Source organism: Brassica napus, chromosome C3 (genome assembly GCF_020379485.1).
Source record: "Brassica napus cultivar Da-Ae chromosome C3, Da-Ae, whole genome shotgun sequence".
Lineage (NCBI taxonomy): Eukaryota > Viridiplantae > Streptophyta > Magnoliopsida > Brassicales > Brassicaceae > Brassica > Brassica napus.
The window spans coordinates 223,945-249,870 of NC_063446.1; the positions used below are offsets into that span (position 1 = coordinate 223,945).

The 25,926-nt window shown below is 32.6% G+C and overlaps 4 protein-coding genes across 6 annotated transcripts; 2 read left to right on the forward strand and 2 right to left on the reverse strand.

Moving 5' to 3' along the window:
- The first annotated feature begins 4,405 nt into the window (after positions 1 to 4,405).
- LOC106441311 (laccase-8-like) lies at positions 4,406 to 8,304 on the forward strand. 2 transcript variants are annotated; one of them, XM_022717461.2, is made up of 6 exons: positions 4,420 to 4,647; positions 4,981 to 5,132; positions 5,243 to 5,487; positions 6,002 to 6,112; positions 6,197 to 7,165; positions 7,270 to 8,248. In XM_022717461.2, the coding sequence occupies exons 1-6, from the start codon at positions 4,546 to 4,548 to the stop codon at positions 7,452 to 7,454; spliced, it is 1,764 nt and encodes a 587-aa protein (XP_022573182.2). In that variant the 5' UTR covers positions 4,420 to 4,545; the 3' UTR covers positions 7,455 to 8,248. The 2 variants fall into 2 exon arrangements, with proteins under 2 accessions (XP_022573181.2, XP_022573182.2); XM_022717460.2 differs by lacking the exon at positions 6,002 to 6,112 and having other exon boundaries at positions 4,406 to 4,647; positions 7,270 to 8,304.
- Positions 8,305 to 10,717: 2,413 nt separating this feature from the next.
- On the forward strand, positions 10,718 to 14,833 carry LOC125583988 (laccase-9-like). The gene is made up of 2 exons (XM_048751678.1): positions 10,718 to 14,537; positions 14,649 to 14,833. The coding sequence occupies exons 1-2, from the start codon at positions 13,571 to 13,573 to the stop codon at positions 14,831 to 14,833; spliced, it is 1,152 nt and encodes a 383-aa protein (XP_048607635.1). The 5' UTR covers positions 10,718 to 13,570.
- Positions 14,834 to 15,089: 256 nt separating this feature from the next.
- On the reverse strand, positions 15,090 to 17,856 carry LOC106449002. The gene is made up of 3 exons (XM_013890812.3): positions 17,549 to 17,856; positions 15,593 to 17,370; positions 15,090 to 15,501 (listed from the first exon to the last, which is right to left on the reverse strand). The coding sequence occupies exons 2-3, from the start codon at positions 17,366 to 17,368 to the stop codon at positions 15,277 to 15,279; spliced, it is 2,001 nt and encodes a 666-aa protein (XP_013746266.1). The 5' UTR covers positions 17,369 to 17,370; positions 17,549 to 17,856; the 3' UTR covers positions 15,090 to 15,276.
- A 5,718-nt stretch (positions 17,857 to 23,574) lies between these two features.
- Positions 23,575 to 25,621, reverse strand: LOC106377199. 2 transcript variants are annotated; one of them, XR_002656307.2, is made up of 7 exons: positions 25,203 to 25,621; positions 24,740 to 24,809; positions 24,470 to 24,621; positions 24,294 to 24,357; positions 24,145 to 24,210; positions 24,003 to 24,066; positions 23,575 to 23,835 (listed from the first exon to the last, which is right to left on the reverse strand). XR_002656307.2 is itself a non-coding variant. In XM_013817384.3 (6 exons), exons 1-5 carry the CDS (start codon positions 25,326 to 25,328, stop codon positions 24,194 to 24,196), a joined length of 429 nt encoding a protein of 142 aa, XP_013672838.1. In that variant the 5' UTR covers positions 25,329 to 25,617; the 3' UTR covers positions 23,575 to 23,835; positions 24,145 to 24,193. The 2 variants fall into 2 exon arrangements, 1 of the variants encoding a protein (XP_013672838.1); XM_013817384.3 differs by lacking the exon at positions 24,003 to 24,066 and having other exon boundaries at positions 25,203 to 25,617.
- Positions 25,622 to 25,926: the final 305 nt, after the last annotated feature.

A 25,926-nucleotide genomic window follows, 5' to 3' on the forward strand; every position in this document is an offset into this window, starting at 1 on the left:
TGATCTTTTTATTTTAAATAACAGCCACTGTATTTAGATAAATTTTAATGGTAATTTAAAAAAAATATATTATTTTAAAACAATGTTTTTTTTTGTTCAACTTTTTTTTACGTAAAAAAAACAATATTTTGCTTATTTTATAAAAAAAACTAAGAATAAAACTAAACAAAAATCTAAAAACCAAAAACTAAAACCAAAAGCTGAAAATCAAAAAATGAAATCTAAAAGTTAAAAACCAAAAACCAAAATCTAAAACCAAAATGTAAAAACCAAAAACTAATGGAAACAATCATCGTCTCTAAATCTTTGACATTATAGAATTCAAATTGGAAAGAAGAAAAGAAACAAAAAGACGGGCCTAGATGGGCAATAGTTAACATAAACTTTGTCGTTGGCCCAATAGTGTCAGCCTAAAATCTTCTGGTTGTTACTTGTCACTATATTTTGGATAATCTTATCAAAAGAAATGAAAAATGGCCAGAAATATAGACCATAGAAAATGACAACAAAACTCAATACTTTCACAACACTAAGTTACTAACTGATGCTTTTAGTCTCAATTAACTAAATCATTTTAAGCCCACATATAGGTTCTCTTTTTTTTCTAGAGGACTACAACAAATAAAATCCCACACACAGGGCAGTGCCTGAATTTTTTTGGGCCTAGAAGCAATTTTTTTTTATTCTTTAGTACTTCATCCGTTCTGAAATGTAAAATGTTTATAAAAATTTTTTTGTTCCAATATATAAGATGTTTTCATATTTTTTAGGTAGCATTAACTTTATCAAAATCTGTGTCAATCAAATTTAATAGTTCTATTTTGTAATTGGTTGAAAAAATTTTAATTAATATTTTTAATAATACTTTCTATATAAAAAATAATTTTATTAATAAGCGTGTTTTACCGAAATATCTTTTTTTTTTTTGTCAAATGAATTCATTTAAGGGTAATTGGGTAAACCAAAGTACGAACAAGCCATAAACCGGCCAGAAAAGAGAATAAAGATGAAAAGAAAAACCCAACCAACGCCAGTAGGTGAGGATAAGACCCACAAATTGGGAATTCAGAATGAGAAAAACCAATTAGAAGACTGAAAAATAGAGCACCACAAAGGTGCTGTTCCAGACCTCCATCGCTCAGTATCAGCAAGTGCTATTTCCAGATGCTTCTGATCGAATGAGAGAGCTAAGCCAAGCAGGACCAACATGTGCTACGTACGACTGTACTCTATGATCACGAGTAACACTTAACGCCACCTCATTTGCCATTTTATTCAGCCTCAGTGGAACCAATGTAATGTGATAGTTTCCACTACTTTGCAACAGAAAGAGTATAACATTTGATAAATTGGTATGTAGGAAGAATCAAATTTGTCAACAAAGTAAACAAACGCTTAGTCCAAAACCAACTGAATCAACCAATTTTTTTTTCAAATTGACTTCTAAAATATATTTAGCTATACCGACACTCAAGCGCATGTTTGATGGACTTGCACTCAGGCACAGCCCTAAGTTGGATATTTAGTATGAAAAGTGTTTACTGCAGCCGATGTAGAATTGATCTACACACAAAAAAAAAGCATTTCATAAATATACAAACACAGGATTAAAGATCTGAGAGAACTATATGAAAAGTATTTTCTCAAATACATGTACGAAAAGTTTGAGACACGTGGGCTTTTTATGATCGTAATGGGGTAGACGTGGGCATTTTTATAAATTAATTGTTTACAACTAGATTTTTGAAATTTGGCCTTTGGATTTGAGTAACTTTACGGACAAATCTCCAAAATAGCACATTTCTAAGTTTATATCACAAAAATAGCATTCAAAAACTAAAATGACCAAAATAGCATCTTTCTAAGTTTATCTTTTGAAAATTTTAATTTTTTTATTTTTCAAAATTAGAAATCTTATCCCCAAAACCTCATTTCTCAACCCTAAACCCTAAACCCTAAACTTTAAACCTTAAACTCTAAACTCTAAACCCTAAACCCTAAACCATAAACCCTAAACCCTAAACTCTAAACCCTAAACCATAAACCCTAAACCCTAAACTCTAAACCCTAAACCCTAAACTCTAAAATCTAAACTCTAAATCCTAAACCCTAAACCCTAAACCCCACCCTTTAACTCTAAACCCTAAGTTTGTGACTTTTGATAAAATATTAAGTGCTATTTTTGTGACTTTTGACTTTGAGTGATAGTTTGGGAACATTTGATTTAGTGCTATTTTTGTCTTTTTCTCTAATTTTATCGTATTCATATTTTAATAAGAAATAAAAAGATCACGAAAAACAAAAGATCTCGTGTTTCACATGGCAAAATCGTATGTGTATAGTTGTGTACGTGTATCATGTTCTTTCTTTATCTCGTGTTTTGTGCAAGTGTATCGTGGTCATATGCTTATTATACAGAGTCAATTGGTCCATAATTAAAAAAGAATATGAATATTAACAATCTAAATTTTTTGTCTTTAGCAATCAAAGCAATATCCTCCGAGATTTAGGGTATTTACCTACTTAGGAAGAAAGTTTTGTGTACGTGAAGCAATTTCTCTATTATATGCCCTTTAGTTGAGAAGGTTCTTCTAGAAATATATAGACGGTCAGCAGAGATTTCTTTTTTTGAAGAAAATGGAGTAAAATATTTAGGTGAAAAAGTGATGAAAATAACTTAATTAAAAAGAAAGATAAAAGGTAAATGGGGTAAAAGTGATGAAAATAACTTGATTAAAAAGAAAGATACAAAAATTTGATGTTCCAATATATAAAATGTTTTCATTTTTCTAGGTAACATTTTACTTTATTAAAAACCGTGTAACCAATCATATTTGATAATCTATTTAGTAATTGATTGAATAACATTAATTTATAATTTTACTGATGTTTTCTAGACAAAAAAATGATTTTTTTAATATGCGTGTTTTTACATAAACATCTTATATTTAGGAACAGATGGAATAGTAAATATGAGTGTGCATATTTTATTTTTTTTGAATAATAAGTGGAGTAAACATGAGAAAATATTGTTACATTTGATTGGTAGAACTTTGGAGGAAACTAGAGTAGTTTAAATTTTGAAGTAAAAATTTCATATTAGTTTTTTTTGTCAAGAGCTCTATAATAGTTATCCAATTAAAACCACGATTTATGCATATATATGAATGAATAATTATTGGAAAGGAATAGAAACATTGGATTATTCAAAAAAAAAAACATAAGATTATTTGAAAATTATAGTTATATTCTTGTCATATGAAGGTTTAAAACATAAAAGAGGTCGTTACCAACTAATGGTTGTCTAAGCAATATTTTCCTCTGTTTCAATATAATACATATTTTATGTTTTTCACATGTTATAAATGCATAATTTGTTGTACTATCTTTTCTATAATTGTAAACCGATAAAAATCTAATAAGTGCAAATAAATTTTTTGAAGTTTGCAACTAATCATAAATAGTTGATAAACCATTCATTGAAAATAAAAAAAAATGCATTTTTTTGAAACAATTTTTTTAAAGATTTAATTTTATGAAATAGAATGAATGTTAATATGGACATACAATCATTTGATTTTTTAGAATCTCAGATCGAATACTATCTCTTATTATTTGCCTTGAAATTTCTTTCACTAAATATTTGAAATCAAATTGTTTGTTCCAAAACGAATTAACATTTATTTTTATTTGGAATTATGTTTGGGCCACCGCTAAATAAGGATGCAAGAACAACTCCAATGAAAATATGTGAATGAGTATCTCACTGTTAAACTATATATAAAAATAAAAAAATTGAAGAAAAAGTGAGATTGAGTTCTCAGAAAGATCTTATGAAAATTCCATTAGAACCTCTCGTACCACATGTCCACTTAATTCTTTTGATTTAATTCTTTTTAAAAAATTGAAATTTAATTATGTAAACAAACTGTATTGAACTAATAATAATATTAAATTGCTGAGATACTTGTTTTAGATCCCAACCAATAAGATTGCTCTAATCTTATCACAGATCTCGAGAATAACAATTTCCTAGATAACACATAAAATATACTTATTTCCTAAAAAAATCACGTTTTTAGAATTTTCACTCTTTTTAATTAAATATATTAAAACTTAGATATAAATGCATAGTTTTTGTAATTTTATATTTTCTATATTTTTTAATCAATAAAATTTTTAAAATGTAATTAATGTTCTTGAATTTCACAATTTTTCATTATTAGTTGACAAAAATTACATTGAAAATATAAAATATGTATCTTTTTGAAACACAATTTTTTTCTAGAATATAGATTTTTTTAAGAATGGAGTCTATAAAATAAGAGACCAAAAGAGGAGCAGCTTTTTGACACCTAGCTATTGTATGAAAAAAAGTGTTCAATAAAGTTTTGAGTTCGGCAGTTTTGGCGAATTAATAAGTCAAATGGTCCTTTCTATAATGTTAAAAAAACATATACTCCTTTCTATAAATACGCATAAAAATGTATCACAGCTGGTCATTCCTTTTGGTGACGGAGACGTTTTTATATCCTTGCATCAACAATGCCTCTCCCAATCCAAGCTTTCTTTGTCCCTCTCCTCTTCCTCTTCTTCTTCTTCTCCTCCTCCATTGCTACGGCAGCTATCGTTGAGCATGTTTTCCAGGTATTTACTTATATGCCACTCTCTCCTATTTGAAAATATATTGTCAGTTATTTTATTGAACATATACATCATTCTATATTCTAGCCTCTTTTCTAGAACCGGAAACGCGGTGGCACGCATTTCGTTGTCGTTTCCTCCATTTCGAAAAAAAAATATTACCGTATTTGGTGGATCGAGTCTAACTAACCCCAGCTTTTAGTATTATATTTAATATTTCCGTATAGACTTTTGGGTTTTTTTTTTAACTTTCTAAATATGGTAAAGAAAAAGAGACAGCTTTACGTGCAACTCTTTAAAATATGACGGGACAATATTAACGGCGTCTGACAATAGGTTAAAAACGTGGTGGTGAAACCGTTGTGCAAGGAGCAAATGATACCGACTGTTAACGGAAGTCTTCCCGGTCCAACGATAAACGTTAGAGAAGGCGACACTCTCGTGGTTCATGTTATCAACAACTCTACGTACAATATAACCATCCACTGGTAACGGATTGATCTCGATCGATATTATATCACCAAACAATGAGTTCTTATTTTATTTTATTGTACGATCTATAAGAATTATCTGTTTATGGGCGCACGCATATATTTAGGCATGGAGTGTTTCAGTTGAAGAGCTCATGGATGGACGGTGCAAATATGATATCTCAATGTCCGATTCAACCACGTAATAACTTCACGTATCGGTTCGATATCACCGGACAAGAAGGTACTTTGTTATGGCATGCTCACGTCGTTAATCTACGTGCCACACTTCACGGGGCTCTTATCATCCGTCCCCGATCGGGCCGACCTTATCCGTTTCCTAAACCCTACAAAGAAGTTCCTCTTGTTTTTGGTAAGCATTTTTTTTTCTTTCTAGAACCAACTACGACTAAGAAGCAAAACCGGACTGTGTTTTGATCATAAATGTAAAAAGAGTTATATTTTGAGGATGAATTTATTTAAATGTTATAAACATATTTTATTTTATTTTTCCTCGAACTGATATAACGGGGTAAATATAATCAATGTTGAGTCACTGTCAGAAAATTAGTTGAGGGCTATGGTCAATGAACTTTATCTTTTTTACGATTAACAAATATAAATAATAGAAATACTCGTATTGTATTTTTTTTCAAGTTAGTACTTTTTTGGGTAAATGTTACAAGTATGCACACGACTAGCGTTGGTCCGGATTAAATACAAGAGCATATAATACTTATCTTTTTACGCCAACCCAATATTTTATAAGAAACAAAATCTTTGTAGTTAACAAATATTTACGTTCGAAGGATTAAATATTCATTACAACATATTATCCTGTTTTTCAAACTATTAATTAATTTGTTTGGAAAAAAATATTATGCAAGAACAATGGTGGGACACAGATATTGAACTTCTTAATTCACGGCCAGCTCCGATTTCCGATGCGTACCTCATTAATGGCCTCGCTGGAGATTCATATCCTTGCTCTAAGAACAGTAATGCTCATTCTTTACGTAGCTCAAAAGTTAATTAATAAATTGCTTACAACAATTAATGATATTTTTTCTCGGCTTCCATAGGGATGTTTAAGCTCAGGGTAGTACAAGGGAAAACATACTTGCTAAGGATTATAAACGCGGCGCTCAACACTCACCTCTTCTTCAAAATAGCCAGTCACAACGTGACAGTCGTCTCTGTTGATGCTGTCTACACGACACCTTACGTTAGCGATGTGATGATTTTGACGCCAGGACAAACCGTCGACGCACTTCTCACGGCTGACCAGCCCAGCGGAATGTACTACATGGAGATAAGCCCTTACACTAGTGCTAACTCGTTAGTACCGGTACCCCCTAGCACTCCTATTAGAGGCCTAATCGTCTACGAGGATGCCAAGTCGACAGCATCCCCATCAAACTCGTTGATGCCTTCAGGGATGAATGCAATATCCACCGCTCATAGATTCTCCTCAAACATCACTAGCCTCGTGGGTGGACCATACTGGACGCCAGTGCCTGACCATGTGGACGAGAAGATGTTCGTAACCATGGGGCTTGGCTTAAAGCCATGCCCTCCGGGAACCAAGTGTATTGGTCCGTTTGGTCAGCGGTACGCTGGTTCTCTCAACAACCGTACTTTTGTGATCCCCGGAACGATTTCACTCCAAGAAGCCTATTTCTATAATATCAGTGGAGTATACACCGATGACTTCCCCGACCAACCTCCAATGAAATTCGACTACGCAAATTTTGGCGTCCGTACAAATTTTGAATACAAATTGATGTTTCCGGAGAGAAAGACTAGCGTGAAGACACTTAAATATAATTCTACAGTAGAGATTGTTGTGCAGAACACAGGGATAATCACCCCAGAGAGTCATCCCATGCACCTTCACGGCTTCAATTTCTATGTGTTGGGTTATGGATTTGGTAACTATGATCCCATCCGTGATGCAGATAAGCTAAATCTAGTTAACCCGCAAATGCACAATACCGTTGGTGTACCACCAGGTGGATGGGTTGTCTTAAGATTTAAAGCCAATAATCCTGGTAAGAAATATTTTTGCTTTTACCAAAAATAATATATAGATTTTCATATATACCAACTGTTTATATATAAATCGATGGCTTAATTTGACGTTATACTTTTGCAGGTGCATGGATGTTTCATTGTCACATGGATGCACATTTACCTTACGGAATAGTAATGGTTTTCATAGTTCAAAATGGACCAAGTCCGGAAACAAGCATGCAACCTCCACCGTCGAATCTTCCACAGTGCACTCGTGATCCCACGATTTATGAGTCGCTGGCAACAAGCGTTGATTTGTCTTCCTAGAAGTAGCTTTTACCCCAGCTGCCGGATCTTCTCTAGAAGTAACTATCAATCGTAGTTGCTTCTTCATTTTTTGGTATTTTAATTGATTGGTAATATAGAGATATTTTTCCAAAAAAAACCTAAATCTGGGAGACTTGTTTTAAATCTGAGTGTGGCAATTGGAGATGACGCTTTCAAGTATTGTTGGTACTCTCGTCTCTTGACTGACTGGTTGTAGCTTCAAATCTTACTTGGGGAGAGACTGATTAGTTATTGCTTTTCTGACATTAACCAAGGTAAGATAGAATTAGGAATTAATTCAAACTCAAGGGAGAGACTGCATGTAGTTGATAGTGACTCTGAAATAGCGTGTATATATTCATTCTATTATGAATGAATATGATTTTGTGAATTTTGGTTCCCTTGAGACAACACAAAAAAAAAATAAGAGTCTTAATTACAGGAAGAAAGAAAGAGACGATCATTAGATACTCTCCCTCTCTTGATTGCAAGAGAACAATGCTGCGGACCTGATGATTCTCTTGCTATACACAGAAGCAAGATCAGCATTCGAGTCTCCAACGGTCTTCTCCCCTCAGTCTAACTTCTCAGCTCACTGTTTCCTGCTGTCTGACGCTCTTTCTCTTTCTTCTTGTGCATGTATATCCCCTGCTCTCTTCCACGGACCTTCATTTTAAGCCCACACTTAGGCTCCTTTTCTACAACAAATGATATAATATATATTCAGATGATTTATAATTACATAATTATGAACATTTAGTATGAAAAGTGTTTACTGCAGCAGAATTTTAAATGGGTCTAGACTCTAGAGGATGTGGTTGTACATGTTTAAGCCAAATCGTAACATATATAAAACCAGAAGACAAAAAAAAAAGAGGAAGAAGAATTTATTGAATATTTCATCAATATCGTAGATTAAAGATCCGAGATATAACTATATACAAATATTTTCTCAAAGAAATAATGAGACAGAAAGGTGTCCATTATTTTCGATGCGCTAGTAGGCGTAATGGGATAGAAGTGGCTATATTGTATATATTTGATTGTTTAAAACTGGGTCGTCGAAATCTGGCATCTTAGTAAATTACTAAAGTATGGCTTTTGATACATATGTTAAAAAAAAGAGATACATATGTTATTAAGAAATAAAAAACAACAACAAAGGTCTCGTGTTTCACATGTCAAAGTCGCATAGATGTATCATGCTCATGTGTGTTTGACTCGAGACAGTAATGTAAACTTGATCAATGTTTCCATGTATAAGAAGGAGAAAATATAAGACTTGAAATAACTTGAAAACAAATAGTAATTTTACGGAATTGGATTTTTCGTATCTATAATTCTATATTCTTATTCTTAATAATTCTAGAGATGGACATTTGCTCCCTTGATGTTATTAAGACCGAATATGATCTAGGATTATTTCTATAAAATTTCCTTCACTAAATATCTGAAATCTATTAGTTTTTTTGTTACACGAGTTGCTTTAGTTTAGTTAAAAAAATTTTGATTGAATGACTGAATTATGCTAGTGTCTTATTAGGTATTTTACTGTTCCGAAAAACTATATATTTTTGAAATTTGATACTTTTTGACATTAAACGTTTGTATTATTTAAAAGACTTATATGGTAAATGTTTTTTAAGTTTAAACATAAAATAGCTAAAAATATTAGGTTTGATCTCAACAGCTATTGAGTGTGCTAAATGTGTTTAATTTTGTTTGGATAAACTAATATCATCACTTTTAAAAATAAATGTCAGAAAGGATTTTGGCTGATTTCAGTCCAATTTTTAAAATACATATATGTACGTACGTTGTTAAGAAAATAAAACAAAATATACTTTGGTTTTAGTTTCAGACAACGTGACATAATAGAAAGAAAATGATAACTCTGGAAACATGTTTGGGCCACTACCAAAGGGAAACGTAATCGTATTAGAGATCTAAAGCTTATATATTCTCTTTTTTTTTTTTTGAGCAACAGCTTATATATTCTCTAAACAACACATAAATTATACAATAAGCTACCACCGGACGTAGTAGACCAGTTGATTTAAGCTTGAACATTAATATTTTTATGCTTTTGATTCAAAATCCGATTAAAAGAATAATTTACGTTGTGTCATTAGTTAGTATCAACAAAAACTGATTTCAAATTATGGAAGAGACCAGGACCTAATGCCCAAACTCTTTTTAGCTAACAAAAAAATCTATACAATAAGTTATCAAAGAAGTGAAACTCTGATGGTTATTTGGAGAGAAATCTCCTATATATTAAAAGAGAAACAATACAACATTTGAGATAACCACGTGTCATCACCTCAATGATTATCAAAATCTAGAAATAGATTGGTCTATCTAAATATATAATAAGTTTTTTATTAAACTAACCATAGATTAATTATTAATATTTTTATTCTTTCTATAAACAAAAACTACGGAATTTTCTAATGTGGCTAAAGTATATATGACAATTAATGAGTTTAAATAATAAAGATTTGATAAAAATTAGTGTATCCTCTATCAATTTTTTTTCAATTTTAACTTATTAAAATAAATTAATTTACCACATTAGCCATATAATATAAACTTAGTTTTTTCGTATATATTATATTTTCAATTTTGAAAAATAACTATAAGTTACTAAAACTGTTAAAAGTCTCACATTAAAAAAATTTCATGAACAATGGTTTCAGTTTTTTATGACAAGATACAAACGATTATAAAATCATATATATATTAATATCGTTTAAATTAACTATATACCATATAAAATACATAAATATTTTAATTTCGAAATTTTCTTTGAACAATTTTTTTCGATAAAAGCTTTCAACAAATATTGACAATTTTGTAGTTAAATTTTAAACTTTGCATTGAATAATTTTAAAAAATTATAAATTACAAAAACTATTAAACATTACACAATGATATTTTTTGTTATCAGTGACTCAAAGTTTTTGCTATTAAAAAGATACAAATGATCAAAAAAATTATGAGTAGAAAAAAATATTTAATAAATATCAGTATTAAAAATAGACTATATATCTATGTTAATATCATTTAAATTTAATTATAGACCATATAAAATTAAAAGTGTTTGTTTAGATTAATATAATTTATTTATGTGTTCACATCAATTTGATAATATATGTAATAGTTATTGAATTTTTAATATTTATTATTTCATAACATATAAAATAATATATAATACATAAAAATAATTTATATATAATGTTCATCCCGCGCAAGGCGCGGATCTTAACCTAGTCTACTATATAGCAAACAAAGCTGATCAGATTAGTCAATAGGACATAAAAATAAAATTTAGACATAGACAGCTAATTATGAAGAAATGTGGAATCATGTTTGAGGTTGCCATTTTCGCTTAATTATATTAATAACTCAATATGTTTTTTGACTAAAGGCATGATAACTCAATATGTTCCAAAAAAAAAAATTGTCACAACTCTTTCTCTTCTTTAAATACGCACATACGATTAATGTCCCACAACTTATCATTCCTTTTAGTAACGAAGACTTTTTCATATCCTTACATGAACAATGACGCTCGCAATCAAAGATTTCTTCGTCCCTCTCCTCTTCTTCTCTTCCATTGCTTCGGCAGCTACCGTCGAACATGTTTTCCAGGTATTTACTTTTAATCCACTCTCTCCTTTTGTTATTCTCTATAAGAAATAACGGGTTAAACCTTTTTTTTAGAAACATTTTTGCCAGTTAGATAATTGCACATATATCCAGCGGCGGAGCTACGCTAATGGAGAGGGGGGCAGCTGCCCCAGATAAAACAAAATATTTATCCAAATCGTTACGTAATTAACCAAAGTTTCACTACATCACCTTGTCTTGTCCCCGTTGAAATTTTCTTCCTGCCCTCACCAAACCTTCCCTCAAGCTTCACATCTCACCATTTCAGTTTTTTTTTTTAATCTCATATTTATCAGTTGTAATAAATTATTGGTACTTTCCTATTTTGCATGTACACTAATATCCATGACAAAATATTCAATGCATTTTTGTATTTTATTTAAAGAGGTTTATTCAGTAACTTTCGTTGTTCAATAACTATTTTATATATTTTTTATTGATTAACTATTTTGATGAGATAATTATGTTTTTATTATTTTCTCATGAGTCATGATTAGGTTATTTTCTTTACAAATACCATATACATTTTTTATTAAAAATATTTAAGTTATATGTTAAATCATATAAATAATAAAAATATTTATTTAAAATACCAGCTGTTTGTCACTTTATTTAATAATAAATATTTATTTATTTATATAAATAATTTATTTAATAGTAAATATTATTTGAAAAAAAAATTATGCCTCCTGTAAAAAAAATTTCTGGCTCCGCTACTGCATATATCATTTCATTGTATCTACTAGCCTCTTTTTGTTTTCCCTGGCAAAAAATCTTACCGTTTTTTTTTTTGGTAAAAAAATATTACCGTATTTGCTGGATCTAATCTAAGAGACGTAGTATATATATGAATATTTCCATATATAAATGGAAGAACCCAATTTTACGTGCCACTCATTAATATATAAGAAGATGATTATTGGTAGTCCCAACATTGGTCCTTAGTATTTTTGGTGTGGAGCTCACCACATTTTTTTTAAGAATTTTGCTCAAATGTCCCTAATTAAGAAACATTCCAAATGTTGTCATGTCCCTAACTGTTTGTGGACCCCACTAACACGTGGCGGTCGGTAATTGGTTCATCATTTAATTTTTTTTTTAAATAAAAAAAAATTAAAGACCAAAAAATGTCCCAGCCGATAATCATGCCCTAACGGAAAATATTAACGACGTCTGACAATAGGTCAAAAACGTGGTGGTGAAACCGTTGTGCAAGGAGCAAATGATACCGACTGTTAACGGAAGTCTTCCCGGTCCAACTATAAACGTTAGAGAAGGCGATACTCTCGTGGTCCATGTCATCAACAACTCAACTTACAATATAACCATCCACTGGTAACATATTGATCTTGATATTATTTCATCACAAAACAATGAGTTTTTATTTTATTGTCTGATCAGTAAGAACAATCTGTTTATGGCACACAAATATAATAATCTAGGCATGGAGTGTTCCAGCTGAAAAGTCCATGGATGGACGGTGCGAATATGATAACTCAATGTCCGATTCAACCACGTAATAACTTCACCTATCGATTTGATATCACCGGGCAGGAAGGTACTTTGTTATGGCATGCACACGTCGTTAATCTACGTGCCACACTTCATGGGGCTCTAATCATCCGTCCTAGATCAGGTCGTCCTTATCCTTTTCCTAAACCCTACAAGGAAGTTCCCCTCATTTTTGGTAAGATTTTTGTTGTTGTTTTTTTCCTAATTTCCGAATAAAATTAAGAAACAAAAACGGATTTTTTTTTTTTTTAGAAAATTCTCCGTTTCTTATTCTTTCAATTAATTCTGCCTTTATTTTTTTTAATTTTTTTTAATTTTGCCTTTATAGTTTCAAAGTATAAATAATAAGAATTAAGAATTAAAATTGTATGATGATAAATTTGATAAATTTATTTATCACTCAAACTCAGGCAATGGCCGATGAACTTTATTTTTATACTGAATTATGTAATAACAAAATATTTGTAAGCAAATTTATTTATTTTAAATGTATTTAAACATATTTTGTATTTTTCAAACTGATTTTTGGGGGATAAAATATAAGAGAGCGTGTTGATGTTAGTAGTATGACTAGGTTGGTTTGGATTTTGTAAATAGCATATAATACTTCTTTTTACGCCAAGCCAAGATTTTCTAAGAAACAAAATCTTTGTAGTTATCAAATACTGACATATATTATTATCCTGTTACTGAAAGTGTTAATTAATTTGTTTGGGAAAAATGATTATGCAAGAACAATGGTGGGACGTAAATATTGAACTTCTCAATTTACAGCCAGCTCCTATTTGCGATGCCTACCTCATCAATGGGCTCGCTGGAGATTCATATCCTTGCTCTAAGAACAGTAATACTCATTCTTTACGTAAATCAAAAGATAAAAGAACCGCTTGCAGAAAAATTGATGGGTTTCTTTTTTATCGGCGTCGGTAGGAATGTTTAAGCTCAAGGTAGTACAAGGGAAAACATACTTGCTAAGGATTATAAACGCGGCGCTCAACACTCACCTCTTCTTCAAAATAGCTGATCACAACGTGACAGTTGTCTCTGTAGATGCTGCCTACACGACACCTTACGTTAGCGATGTGATGATCTTGACGCCGGGACAAACCGTCGACGCACTTCTCACCGCCGACCAGCCTATCGGCATGTACTATATGTCGATAAGCCCTTACATTAGTGCTAACTCGTTAGCACCGGTCCCCCCTGGCCATGATATTAGAAGCTTAATAGTCTATGAGGGTGCCAAGTCGACAGCATCCCCATCGATGTCGTTGCTGCCTTCAGGGACGAATGCAATACCCACCGCTCATAGGTTCTCCTCGAACATCACTAGCCTCGTGGGTGGACCCTACTGGACGCCAGTGCCTGAACACGTGGACGAGAAGATGTTCGTAACCATGGGGCTTGGCTTAGACCCGTGCCCTCCGGAAACCACGTGTAATGGTCCGTTAGGTCAGCACATCGCTGGTTCTTTCAACAACCGTACTTTTGTGATGCCAGAAACGATTTCACTCCAAGAAGCCTATTTCTATAATATCAGTGGAGTATACACCGATGACTTCCCCGACCAACCTCCCATGAAATTTGACTATGCTAATTTCAGCGTCCGTACAGAGTCTGACTACGAAATGATGTTTCCGGAGAGAAAGACTAGCACCAAGACACTCAAATTTAATTCTACAGTCGAGATAATTGTGCAAAACACTGGGATAATCAGCCCAGAGAGCCATCCCATGCACCTTCATGGCTTCAACTTTTATGTGTTGGGTTATGGATTTGGTAACTATGATCCCATCCTCCATGCAAGAAATCTAAACCTAGTTAACCCGCAGATGCACAATACCGTCGGTGTACCACCAGGTGGATGGGTTGTTTTAAGATTCATAGCCAATAATCCTGGTAAAAACATTTTTATTTTACAAAAAATAATATAATAGATTGTCTATATACCAACTGTTTATATATAAATGGATGGCTTAGGTTGAAAAATTTAATGTTGTATCTGTGCAGGTACATGGATGTTCCACTGTCACATGGATGCACATTTACCATACGGAATTATAATGGTTTTCATAGTTGAGAATGGACCAACTCCGGAAACAAGCTTGCAGCCTCCACCGTCAAATCTTCCACAATGCACTCATGATCCGACAATCTATGAGTCGCCGACCACTAACGTTGATTTGTCTTCCTAGAAGTTAACTATTAATCGTAGTTGATTCTTGAGTTTTGGCATTTTAACTGAGGGGTGATGTAGAGATATTTTGTCAAAAAGCACCTAAATTTGAGAGACTTGATTTAAATTTGAGAGTTGGCAACTGGAGACGATGCTTTCAAGTATTGTTGGGTACAGTCGTCTCTTAACTGATTGATTGTAGCTTCAAATCTTACTTGGTTAGATAGTAAGGAATTATATTCAAACTCTAAAAGGGAGAGACTGCATGCATGTAATTGATGGTAACTTTGAAATAGCGTGTATTTATATTTTATACTATATACATTCATTATATTCTGAATATATATGGTTGTATGTGTTTTGGTTTCCTTGAGACAACACAAAAAAAAGAGTTTCAAAGAAAGAAAGACGACCACTAGATAACTCCTCCCCCCTCTCTCTGTGTCCCGGAACTTGTGGGTTTTAGACTCTACCAACGGGAGATAGAGGCGGAGCAAACGGGGATGAAGATCTTCCGGTGGTCTTTGACATCGTTTCCTCCTCAGAGTCAGAGGCACACGTTATAACCGTCACGCACACAAAAAACGCTTGTAAAGGAGAAAGAAACGAACCAAACTCCACCCTATACATCCCTGTCTTCAGCTCTGTCATGGCCAAAACCGGAACCGAGTCTTGATCACTTTCTTCCTGCAATGAAAACCCCGAGTACCTCTTTTCAAGAACTGTTCGATTTTGGGAAAATCTTAAGAGACTTATGTTATGTTTAATGTTTACTTACCTGATCAAACAGTTTGAAGCTATGGTCCAACTCATGGAGGAGTGTTTTGTTGGATAGGACATGGAGTTTACATCCGACATCCCAGCCACCGCAGTCGCATAACCCTCCGGATCTCCACCGGGTAACCAAAGGTGTCGGTGCTCCTTTCACCGGGAAACTGTGAACCCCGCCTGGAATGATCACAGTGGTTTCCTCGAGGGCGTTCAAGTTTTCTTCGGCAGGCTTCTTCTTGATCACTACAGCTGCAAACTCTTTTCTCCCTTTTACTTGCTCCTCTGTTTCATCAAAGAGAACTGCTTCTCTGATGATACAAGATACGTTCTTCTCTTTAATATCTGAGCTCATGGAGTTATTACATAACCGCATTTGGCCGATCACAGTGTAGACGAACCCGCGTTGTTGTTTCTCTTTGTGTCCATGGATTAGCCAGCTTCCGCTTCTCTTCTTCTTTTTGACTTCATCAACAGAGTAGAATGTGCAGTACTGAACAGAATCATCTTTGAACGATGAATCAGAGTTTTTCATCGTAGCCCCGAGAATGCTCCTCCTGCTGTTGTTGTTGAGGTTGTCATCATCCACCACAAACTGAAATAGAGGGACGCCGTTTCTGTTGGTTAGCTGAAGAAGAGCTCGGGTTCTCCTCGATGTATCCTGCTTCTTTTCATCCATGTCGGTTGGCTTTGGATTGGAACAAGTTGATCTTTCTTCTTTTGATGGAAGAACATTTTCAGAGCCTTTAGATTTCAGTAAAGGGTCAAGCAGCCTTCTTAGAGGGCTGACTCGAGATGATCCACGGTGCTTACTTGACTGAGGTGGACAAGCTGAACCATCACATCTCATAGAGTCAGACTTGATGGCATCATTTGAAGAAGAAGTCAAAGGTTGGCGACCAGCTGATGAATCCTCTTTGAAGGTGTGACTTCTGCTGAGACGACCGAAGCTAAAACTAAACCGCTTGCTATGTGTGTTCTTTTCTTGTCGAAATTCTTGATCAAATATCCTCGAAGAAGCTGGCTTTGAATGACTTGTTAACCCACAAAAACGTTCCTTTTTACAAGAAAGATCAACACCAAGACGCAAATCTTCAGAATCTCTCTCCAAGTGAAAAGAGAGTGGACATGAAGGAGGAGGAACTTGAGATGTCAATCCTAAAGAGCTGCTGATCCCGTCTGAAAAGAGGCTGCTAACCTCCCTTGTTACTTTCAAGTTATCATTAGAGTCTCCAAGGGTCTTCTCCTCTCCAACTAACTTCTCAGCACATTGTTTCCCGCTTTCTCTTGCTTCTTCTTGTGCTCTCTTCTCAGACTCCTTCTTATACCTGATCACCAAGTTTCCCTTTGGGCCTAGAGATCCATTGGAGTTGCCCATCTCCTGCTTATTAAAAGCATCCCGAGAAGCTGCTTTAACTTTACCGAGAAGAGAAGAAGCATGCACTTGGTCATCAACCTTACACCTATGATGACGATATTGATGAGAAGAGGAGGAGCCCCCATTGGGAACCGTTCCTAGAGTAGTAGTAGTAGAAGACACTTTACTCTCACGTTTGCTTGATCTTCCACCGCCTTTCCCTCGACCACGCTGCTTCCATTTCTCGAGACGACCCCAATCCAAGACTCCAACATTCAAAACATTGCTTTCCTCTTCTTCTCCTTGGAGATAACCTGGCAACTTTGACATGTATTTCACAACCTCATCAACTTTGACACGCTCTTCCTTTCGAGTATGGCTCCAACGTTTTGTTCTCTCTCTGAGATGGGTTCTTGTACCCATTTGCATCTCTACACACAAACACACTAGTCAAAATCATATCAACTCTGTATAAACTTAATTCGCCAGAGATTTGGATAATTCAATTCAACTCAAATGTTATCGAAAGCAATGATCTTTGAAGCAAATACATTGGAAGCAGCATTCTATTGAAGAGAGAGAGAGAGAGAGAGAGGTAAGGGAACATACCAAGCTTGGCACTCGAATCTACTTATAAATTAACCCAACATTTCACGATTTCATCAAAATCAAACTCGATTTGGTTTGCTGCTCATATCCTCGGGGCAAAAGGGAACAACGTGAAGTGGAAGCAAAATCAACACCACGAAGCACAATCTTCCATTCACGGAAACCAAGAAAGTTTGTGTGATCCCAGGGAGACTCAAGAGAGAGAGAGAGAGAGAGAGAGAGAGAGAGAGAGGAAGGAATCGGAAGTTGCAGAGAATCTCTCGCCGCTTAGAGTAAGACGAAGACAGAGAGAGAGAGAGAGAGATGGCTTCCTGTTGGGGATCGTACGGTCAAGATTTAATATTAATAAAGCGATCGTATGGTCTGTAATTTATTAGGTCGGGCCCATTAAGAGTCTTCCGTTTTTTTTTAGAGCGAAACGGAACGGACCCACTCGTAGGCTGACGTCAGACGCATAGGTTTCTTTATCTATTATTCACCCGTTTTTTCCCCCTTTCTTTATTATTTGTCCGTTACGGCTTTACAAGAAGTTTTCAATCATCTTCGCAAATAATAAATATATAATGTGATCACCAGCTAAAATCAATCAATTTTATATGTTTTTTTAATTTATTCTAGTTTCAATTATGTGCCATTTTTTTTTTTTTACCAGTGTATCGTCTCATCAATTTTAGGTTCTCTCCTTTTACTCTGTCCTCTCTCTAAATCTGACACAGAGGAAAGATTGAGAAGAGACCTCTACCGGAGTTTCTAACAGTTTCATCTCCGGTTAGTAAGCTTGTTTCAGGGAAACGGTGTTTCTATTTATACCGCTATCGCCAGCTTCTGTTTCCGGGGAATGGAAGCTCTGACATCACCGATTTCGCCGGCTTTCGTCTTCGGGAAAGCGGTGGCTCTGATAGCACCGTTCTTTCGCCGGCTCCTTCTCCGGTTTGATCTGGAATCAAGTTCTCGTTCTACGCTCTTGCTCTTTCTCTGTTCAATCGACTCTCGATCTGAAAATCTGTTTGGATTTTTTGGATCGATGGAAGATGATTGTTGTTCTTCAAAGCGTGGATCTATGGTGTTTGAGATCTATAGGTTTTCATCGGTTTTAGGCTCCAAGGTGGAGCTGGGTCGCGCTTTTGCTCTGACCCCGGCGGAAGCTGTTGTACTCTTCTGGTGGAGGTCTGATTATTGCGGCGATGGAGTTTGCATGCCGATGAAGGGGTGGGGCTTCGATCTTAGGACACGTACCCCTCTGATGGTGTTCCGGTCAAGACGTGACGGCCTGGTGACGCATGTCTCTCACAGTGAGGATTACGACACATGTCATGTTCACGCATCTCGCGGAAAGGAAGAGGCGCCTTTCTGGGTTAGGAAGATGGGCTTAGGGCCCAATAAGTTTACGGTTTGGTTAGCCCTAGTGTGTTTGAGCTTCATGGTTGTATCGTTGTTTACGTTTTGAGCTTGGTCTTTTGGGTGTTGTCTTTTTAATAAATTTTAGTTGGCAAAAAAAAAAAAAATGTGACTCTTTTTTAAAGTTAAACTTTTTTGCACATGTTTCCCACCACGATCAACAGCATTACATCATTATCATATCAAACATATATTATTGTTATCATAACAAAGTGTTTTTTTTGCATGAGGAGCATATTGGATTTTGATTTTTTTACTAAAGATATGTTTATTTCGTCAATAAAGCAAAAGGACTTCTACTTTCTCCTCATTTCATGATGGCATGTAAACTTAAGCTCTTACACATATTTTGACTATTATAAACACATGAGTTATGGACCTCTTTTGGTTGGCTGTAGCCTGTACGTGCTTTTGTAGTTATAAATTACATCAGTTGTATAACCTGTACGGACTTTAAGAAATGGTATAAGCAACATAAACCTACATACATATATAATATTATCTAACATGATACAATCTTTCCATTCCGCCTGTGTTAGAATTTCATCTAATCAATATGATTGAACTATATAAAATAAAAACACTCAATAAGGTGCATGATCAGAAATTATATATACTTGAATTTTGTCTTGAAAAATCTAGAGATAAAGTGATTGATATACTTTTCATTATTCCCGTAATCAAATCACAATCAAAAGTTTGATGATCAATATTTAGACTACTACATAATGTCATATAATATAATAAAAGTTAAGATCACTCATCGTCTTTATATAAAGGAAACAACAACAACAAAGTATTTGTATGCTTTGATCCAAAAATATTTGTGATAACTTTGCAATTTAGACTAATCATGTTACATTGAGAAGCAGTAGCTTTCAAGTTTAAACAAAATTTCCAGCTTGAACAAAAAAAAAAAAAAAAAAATTTCCAGCTGTTTTTGCAGTGTTGGGTTCAGTCCTGGGTCCGAGATCTACAACACTAGAGAACAAACAAATTAGAGCAATGGACACGCCAACGAATTCATTTCGTTGTTATGTATTAGTATTAGTGATCCTCAAAATTCACTATATTTACTTTTTGTCATTGCTTGATTTTTCCAGGCAACAACCCATGACCAGCTGCATGTAAGTACATGGACGCATGTCACGCATCAGTAGTGGTTTTAATGGCCTTGCTTGGCCACATCAATGGTCAATGTATATTGGATAATTATTTTGATTTGAATTGGTATCGTTCTAATTGTGTAAAATATTAGACACACACGGATTGCTTATTTTCGGACATGTTTTGAGTGTCGTATCTCATATGTTACATATATATTCTGATAGTATATCAAGTACTAAATTGGTGAATTTGCAAAAAGTTCAATCACTACGATTGATATACAAATCATTCACTAAGCAAACAACATTGTTTCGTTATTTCTCTGTGGAGGTGAGTTGGATGATTGCGCCAATGGATAAACCCATAGTGACATATTAGTAAAGCAGTGGATGGTAGCCCAACGAGAAATTCTTTTTAGGCAAACGAAAGAAATAGAAGCGTATAAAGAACTAGTACAACTCTCAGTGGCTTGTTTCGACCAAAAAAAAAAAAAAAATACTGGCTCGCTTCGGTCCAGACAGTAATCAAGCGATATACGCCCTGAAGAACTTTATAGTCCTTATTTGAAAATGCTTACTACTTTTGTCTTTCTATTAAGCAAAAAAAAAATATAAATCTTTTATATATTAAAATAGAAGTCACAACCTTGATTCATGTGTGATTTTTTTAAAAATTGGACCTAATGGACCTATTCCTAGAAAATCATGTTACATTTAATATCTAATCTTATCATTTTAATTTTGGGCCTACAAGAAATGTTTATTGGGCTATTAATAATTGGATTTAAACAATAGATGATCCATTGGACTTATAGATAATATAAATTAAATAGATATAATTTAATGTTGTAATACTATACCTCTATATGCTAAATATTTAAATATTTGTCGATGTTAACTTTTAAAATTATAAAAAAAAAAAAAATTTAATAACAAAAATCATATTATCTAACAATGATTAATCTTTACTACCTTAAACCAATGAAAACAAATTTTAAACTATATAGTTTATTTTAAAAATTAAACAAAAACTAAATATTTAATTATTTACTCGATAATATAAATCTATGAAGCGAAAAATTTAATTTTTTTAAAACTTTCTAAATTTGTGAAATGTTACAATATCTTTGAATATGACAATAAAACAATATTTTATTAATCTTTATATATATAGTTATGATTGTAATAATGAAATAATAACCGAAAATATATATATAGAAGAAGATACAAATACATGTGAAAGTTTGAAACAATCTATTCAATGAAAAAATATACAGTAAACTTATTATGTTTTAAAAATTTATAGACACATATATATTATAATAAATACCAATTTAGAATTGAAAACAAAATATTTATATAAAAATAAATGAAAACAAAAACCCGCACAGTTGCGCGGATCGAAATCTAGTAAATCTTAGATCAAGAATTTCTTCTAAATAAGAACTTTGATTATGGATACATTTATACATGATACCAATTGCAATTATACATAACTGTCTCCTTCAATATTTACCTTTTTTGTCAACAAAGTTTTTATAGATTCAGTAGTTGTCTCCTTCAATATTATTAAAACAAAAAAACAGTTAATTTATTTATACATGCGTGGAAACTGTAAATTTATTAGAGTACTAGATGATGGTCCAGACACTTGTGCGGATTAATATACATCAAACTAATTCAAATTTTAAAATAATGTTTAATTTCAATAGTTCAAATATTAAATTAAAGAGAAGATATAATTTAGGAAAATACTCTAGGATAGCAATAAAAAAATTTATGTCACAAATATAGACTTTAAGGATCAAAATGACCAAAATATTTCATTAAAGATGTAAATATATGTTTATACTCATAGGGTTAACTAATCCAAACCTTAGAGTTTAGAGTTAAGAGCATCTACATCAATGAACCTTGAGGGGGGATCATAACTTTAATTTTTTATTATTTTTATTTTTATTTTTTTCGTTTGATTTAAAAAAAAAACAATAAAAAAAACGGACCAATCGCGGGTCGCCACGTGGCGTGGAGCCCGCGTTGCAGTGATGAACCGAGTTCATCCCAGCGAATCTGCAAGGGGTGAGTTCATAAAAATGAGAATATTATAATATTTTTTTTTTGGGAATGGTGTGAAACTGAGCATTGAACCTTCAATGCAGATGCTCTAAGGGGTGAAGATTTGGGATTGAAATTTAAAATTTTATAAAATAAAAATAAATATTAAAAATTTGAAAATAAAAATTTTAAAAATAGTTTCAAAAATTATTTTTGAATTACAAAAAAAAAAATTGAAAAAAAAAATCGAAAAAAATTTTAAAAAAATTTTATAAAAAAGTTCGAATTTGAAAACATATAATCTAAAACTATAAAAAAATAATAATTTTTTTAATTTTATTTTTTATTTTAATTTTACTTTTTTATATATATGTAGGGTATTAGAGTTCTTTTACTTATTAAATGGAGCATTTTGGTCATTTTCCTTATTGTGGTCTATTTTTGTGATCAAAACTTGAAAATTGTCTATTTAAGAGAATTGCCCTATAATTTATCTTTTTTATCACAACACATCATAGATAATAGTTTGCTACTTGCAAAATCTTTTATTTATTATATCAGTAAACCACACATGTAAAAGTATATTATCATAATAACCTCGTAAAGTTCTATTAATATTTTAAAATAACTTAAAAGATAAATTTACAAAAGAAATTACCAATTATCAGAGAAGCCTATGAAATCAAACCTCTCTTCGTCAAAGTCTTAATTGTATTTATGAATTTTCTTTTTGAGAGTTTATCTATAATAATTAAAAAAATACTTTTACTGAAATTTTATAAACTAAAAGTGATAGATTATATATGTCTAGTAAAAATTAATTTTTTAGTTATAATGGCGAGAGATTGTATTCTTTGGACTCATATTTTTTTATTGGTAAGATAATTCGGTGATACAAAAGAGAAAAAAACTTTCTTTTTAAAATGATAAATAAAAACATTAAACTATTTAATATTACTAAAGTAAACATAAGATGAAGAAAACTATAAAACTATTGCTATAATTTGATAATACTTGTTAATAATAATTATTCCTGAATATAATGAAAATATTTATTAAATAATCATTAAAAATGTTTAAAAACTAACAATTCAAAAAGTTGTTTATTAAAACTAATGACTCAACCTAAATTATGAAATATGAAAAATAAGCTTTTAAAAATAATAAAAAATGCAAATAAGCAAAATAACCTAAAATCATGGAGAACATGACAAGTAACCAAAATTAAAATTACCATCTAAATTATTTAAAAATAAGAAAAATAAATAAAATTACCAATTAAAATTATGAAGAACATGAAAAATAAATAAATAACCTATATTATGGAGAATATGACAAATAAACAAAACTAAAATCATTAAAATATACAAATAAACAAATTACCTAAAATTATGGAAAATATGCCAAATAAGCAATAAATAATGACAAATAAGCAAAATCATCTAATATTATAGAAAAGCCGACAAGTAAGCAAAATCATTTCATAAATAATAGTATAGATTATACAAAATCATAAACGGTTTATCTATAGGTACGTTTAAGGAAAATAGAAATCCAACCGGGTAAATTACTAAACCACGACAAGAACACAAGGACCAAAACTCCCCTGTTCTTTTGTAGCAGCTACCTTCAAACTTCTTCCATACTTGTTGTAATAATAAGATGAGAAGTTACTAAAACGTACTGATCCACTCCAAGGGGACTCTATTTTTTTGGTCCTATATGTACCTGCAAAATCCAAAAACGAACCGACCCATGATCAAGTATTAAAGCATATTTATTGCATGTGTCTTAGTTTGGGGTTCTTAGCATAATATAAGATACTATCTCTTAATTTTTAACTAAAAAAATCAAGAGACATCTTTTAAATAAAAGATATAAGAGACGTCTCTTACCTTTTTTAGTTAAAAGCTAAGAGACCGTGTCTTATATTACGTTAAGAACCTCAACCTAAAAGACCTACAATAAACATGCTCTTGCATCTTAAAACTGCACCAGGATCGTTTGGTTGGGGAAACCAGGGTTTATTAATTATACCTTGTTTTTGTAGTATAACATTGGCATAAGTAGCAAAAGAGATCTCTACTCAATAATACAGAGTTCCTGTAAGTTTTCAAGAAGAGTTAGTGAAGGAAACAAGAATTGAAGGGAACAAAACAAAATGATAGAAAATTGGAATATGATACCTTTCCACCAATTTCCTCTTGAAGCACTTCCTGAATCATCTCCGCCCCCCTCTCTCTTGTTCTCCTAGAAAACGAAAAGAAACCCTTCAAACTCATCAAAAGTTTCACGAGACTTAACCTTTAAAAGATTCAAAAGATCGAGTTTCAAGATTTTATCCAGAGACTAAATAGATTACCGTAGAGTTTGAGCTCGAATCCTGAGACTGGAAATAAACATCGGGGCCACCATAATAGATGGAAGAACTCAGATGACAAGGTTGCACTCTCTGATCCTGATAAACTGAACCAAGGTTATCTTGTTCTTCTCTCTGTCTATCAACATCATCACCTGCAAAATAATAATAATATCCAAAAACCCTTTAAAACACACACAAAAAGGAACAAGACTTAATTTGATCAACAAAGACTTCTCAAGGATCATGTTGTGTAGTATTAAACTAGATTACCAATCTTGGAGGATTTCTCATTCCAGCCAGCAGTCACAGTGTCTTGTTGCATAGATTCTCTTCCCATAACCTGAGACAAAACAAACCCATAAATTTCTAACTTGTTCTACAAGCCACGATCATGTAGACTCCTCTTCTCCTTAGGTGTTCTTATTCTTAGTTAAGGGTTGTGTGGGTCTTTAATGAATTTAAATTTTCCGTTTTGAAATTAATCCATAATTTGGAAACACAAATCACAATTAAATCAATCAATTGCGATACGATCGAATCAGAATAATCCTAGTTTCATAAAATCTCACATTCCATTCTCAAGGAAATTAGAAATCTCCAACGATTAATCGAAATAGAAACAGAAAATAAGATTAATATGAAAAAAATCCAGAGGTCAAACACCAACATATTAAATTCCTATAAAAAAAAGAATTATTTGTAAAATCATAGATTTTGGAGAAAGGAGATTCACCTTAGAAGGAGGGGGGAAAATGGATCTGAAAGAGGACGAGGAAGGCAAAGGATTTACTTTGGAACCAAAAAGCTCAGAGGTTAACGAGGAAGAAGAAGAGGAAGCCTTTTCCGTTCTTCCCTCCATTGTCTCTCCAAAACCACTTCTAACCTAAACCCACGAATCCGTACGTGTACTATACGCACTCTGTATATATGGAGAGGGTTATCAAATATGTGTGTACTTATCAGTTTATACGATTATGCATACGGAAGAGGAGTCGAGAAGGGAACTGAAAGTGTGGATCGCCCTCAGATTTTAAAAATGATAATCGAATTAGTTGCTAATGACATTTAAATATTTATGGGTGATTGATACCATTTTTATTACTTAATGATTTAAAATAGATGGAAAATACCTTAGTCCACCAGTTTGACTAAGAGTGATTAATGATTCTACACCTCGAGATTTTGGACTAAAATTCTGGAAAATGCAAATTATGTAGATTATGGTAAAAAAATTCTAAAAAATCTTCAGTATGGTGCATGGTGTATCATCGAACATAGATCTTATATAGCGATTCGGAGTGGCACAATCAAACGTGTATTTTCATAAGATAAGGTGATAGAATTATTAGAATCGTTTATGTAATATTTCTAAATAATTTAAAATAGGAAAATGATTTAAAATAGAAAAATAACAATTTTTAAATTATGTCATTGATAGAAATAATCTACACAACAAA

Bases quoted from the DNA above. Each gene is read 5' to 3' on its own strand.
- LOC106441311 (XM_022717461.2), top strand. From the start codon at position 4,546: ATGCCTCTCCCAATCCAAGCTTTCTTTGTCCCTCTCCTCTTCCTCTTC. The intron at 4,648-4,980 runs GTATTTACTTAT...GTCTGACAATAG, and splicing joins TCGTTGAGCATGTTTTCCAG to GTTAAAAACGTGGTGGTGAA. The intron at 6,113-6,196 runs GTAATGCTCATT...CGGCTTCCATAG, and splicing joins ATATCCTTGCTCTAAGAACA to GGATGTTTAAGCTCAGGGTA.
- LOC125583988 (XM_048751678.1), top strand. From the start codon at position 13,571: ATGTTTAAGCTCAAGGTAGTACAAGGGAAAACATACTTGCTAAGGATT. The intron at 14,538-14,648 runs GTAAAAACATTT...GTATCTGTGCAG, and splicing joins ATTCATAGCCAATAATCCTG to GTACATGGATGTTCCACTGT.
- LOC106449002 (XM_013890812.3), bottom strand. From the start codon at position 17,368: ATGCAAATGGGTACAAGAACCCATCTCAGAGAGAGAACAAAACGTTGG. The intron at 15,502-15,592 runs GTAAGTAAACAT...TTTTCATTGCAG, and splicing joins GCTTCAAACTGTTTGATCAG to GAAGAAAGTGATCAAGACTC.
- LOC106377199 (XM_013817384.3), bottom strand. From the start codon at position 25,328: ATGGAGGGAAGAACGGAAAAGGCTTCCTCTTCTTCTTCCTCGTTAACC. The intron at 24,622-24,739 runs GTAATCTAGTTT...ATTATTTTGCAG, and splicing joins TGAGAAATCCTCCAAGATTG to GTGATGATGTTGATAGACAG. The intron at 24,358-24,469 runs GTAATCTATTTA...TTCGTTTTCTAG, and splicing joins ATTCGAGCTCAAACTCTACG to GAGAACAAGAGAGAGGGGGG.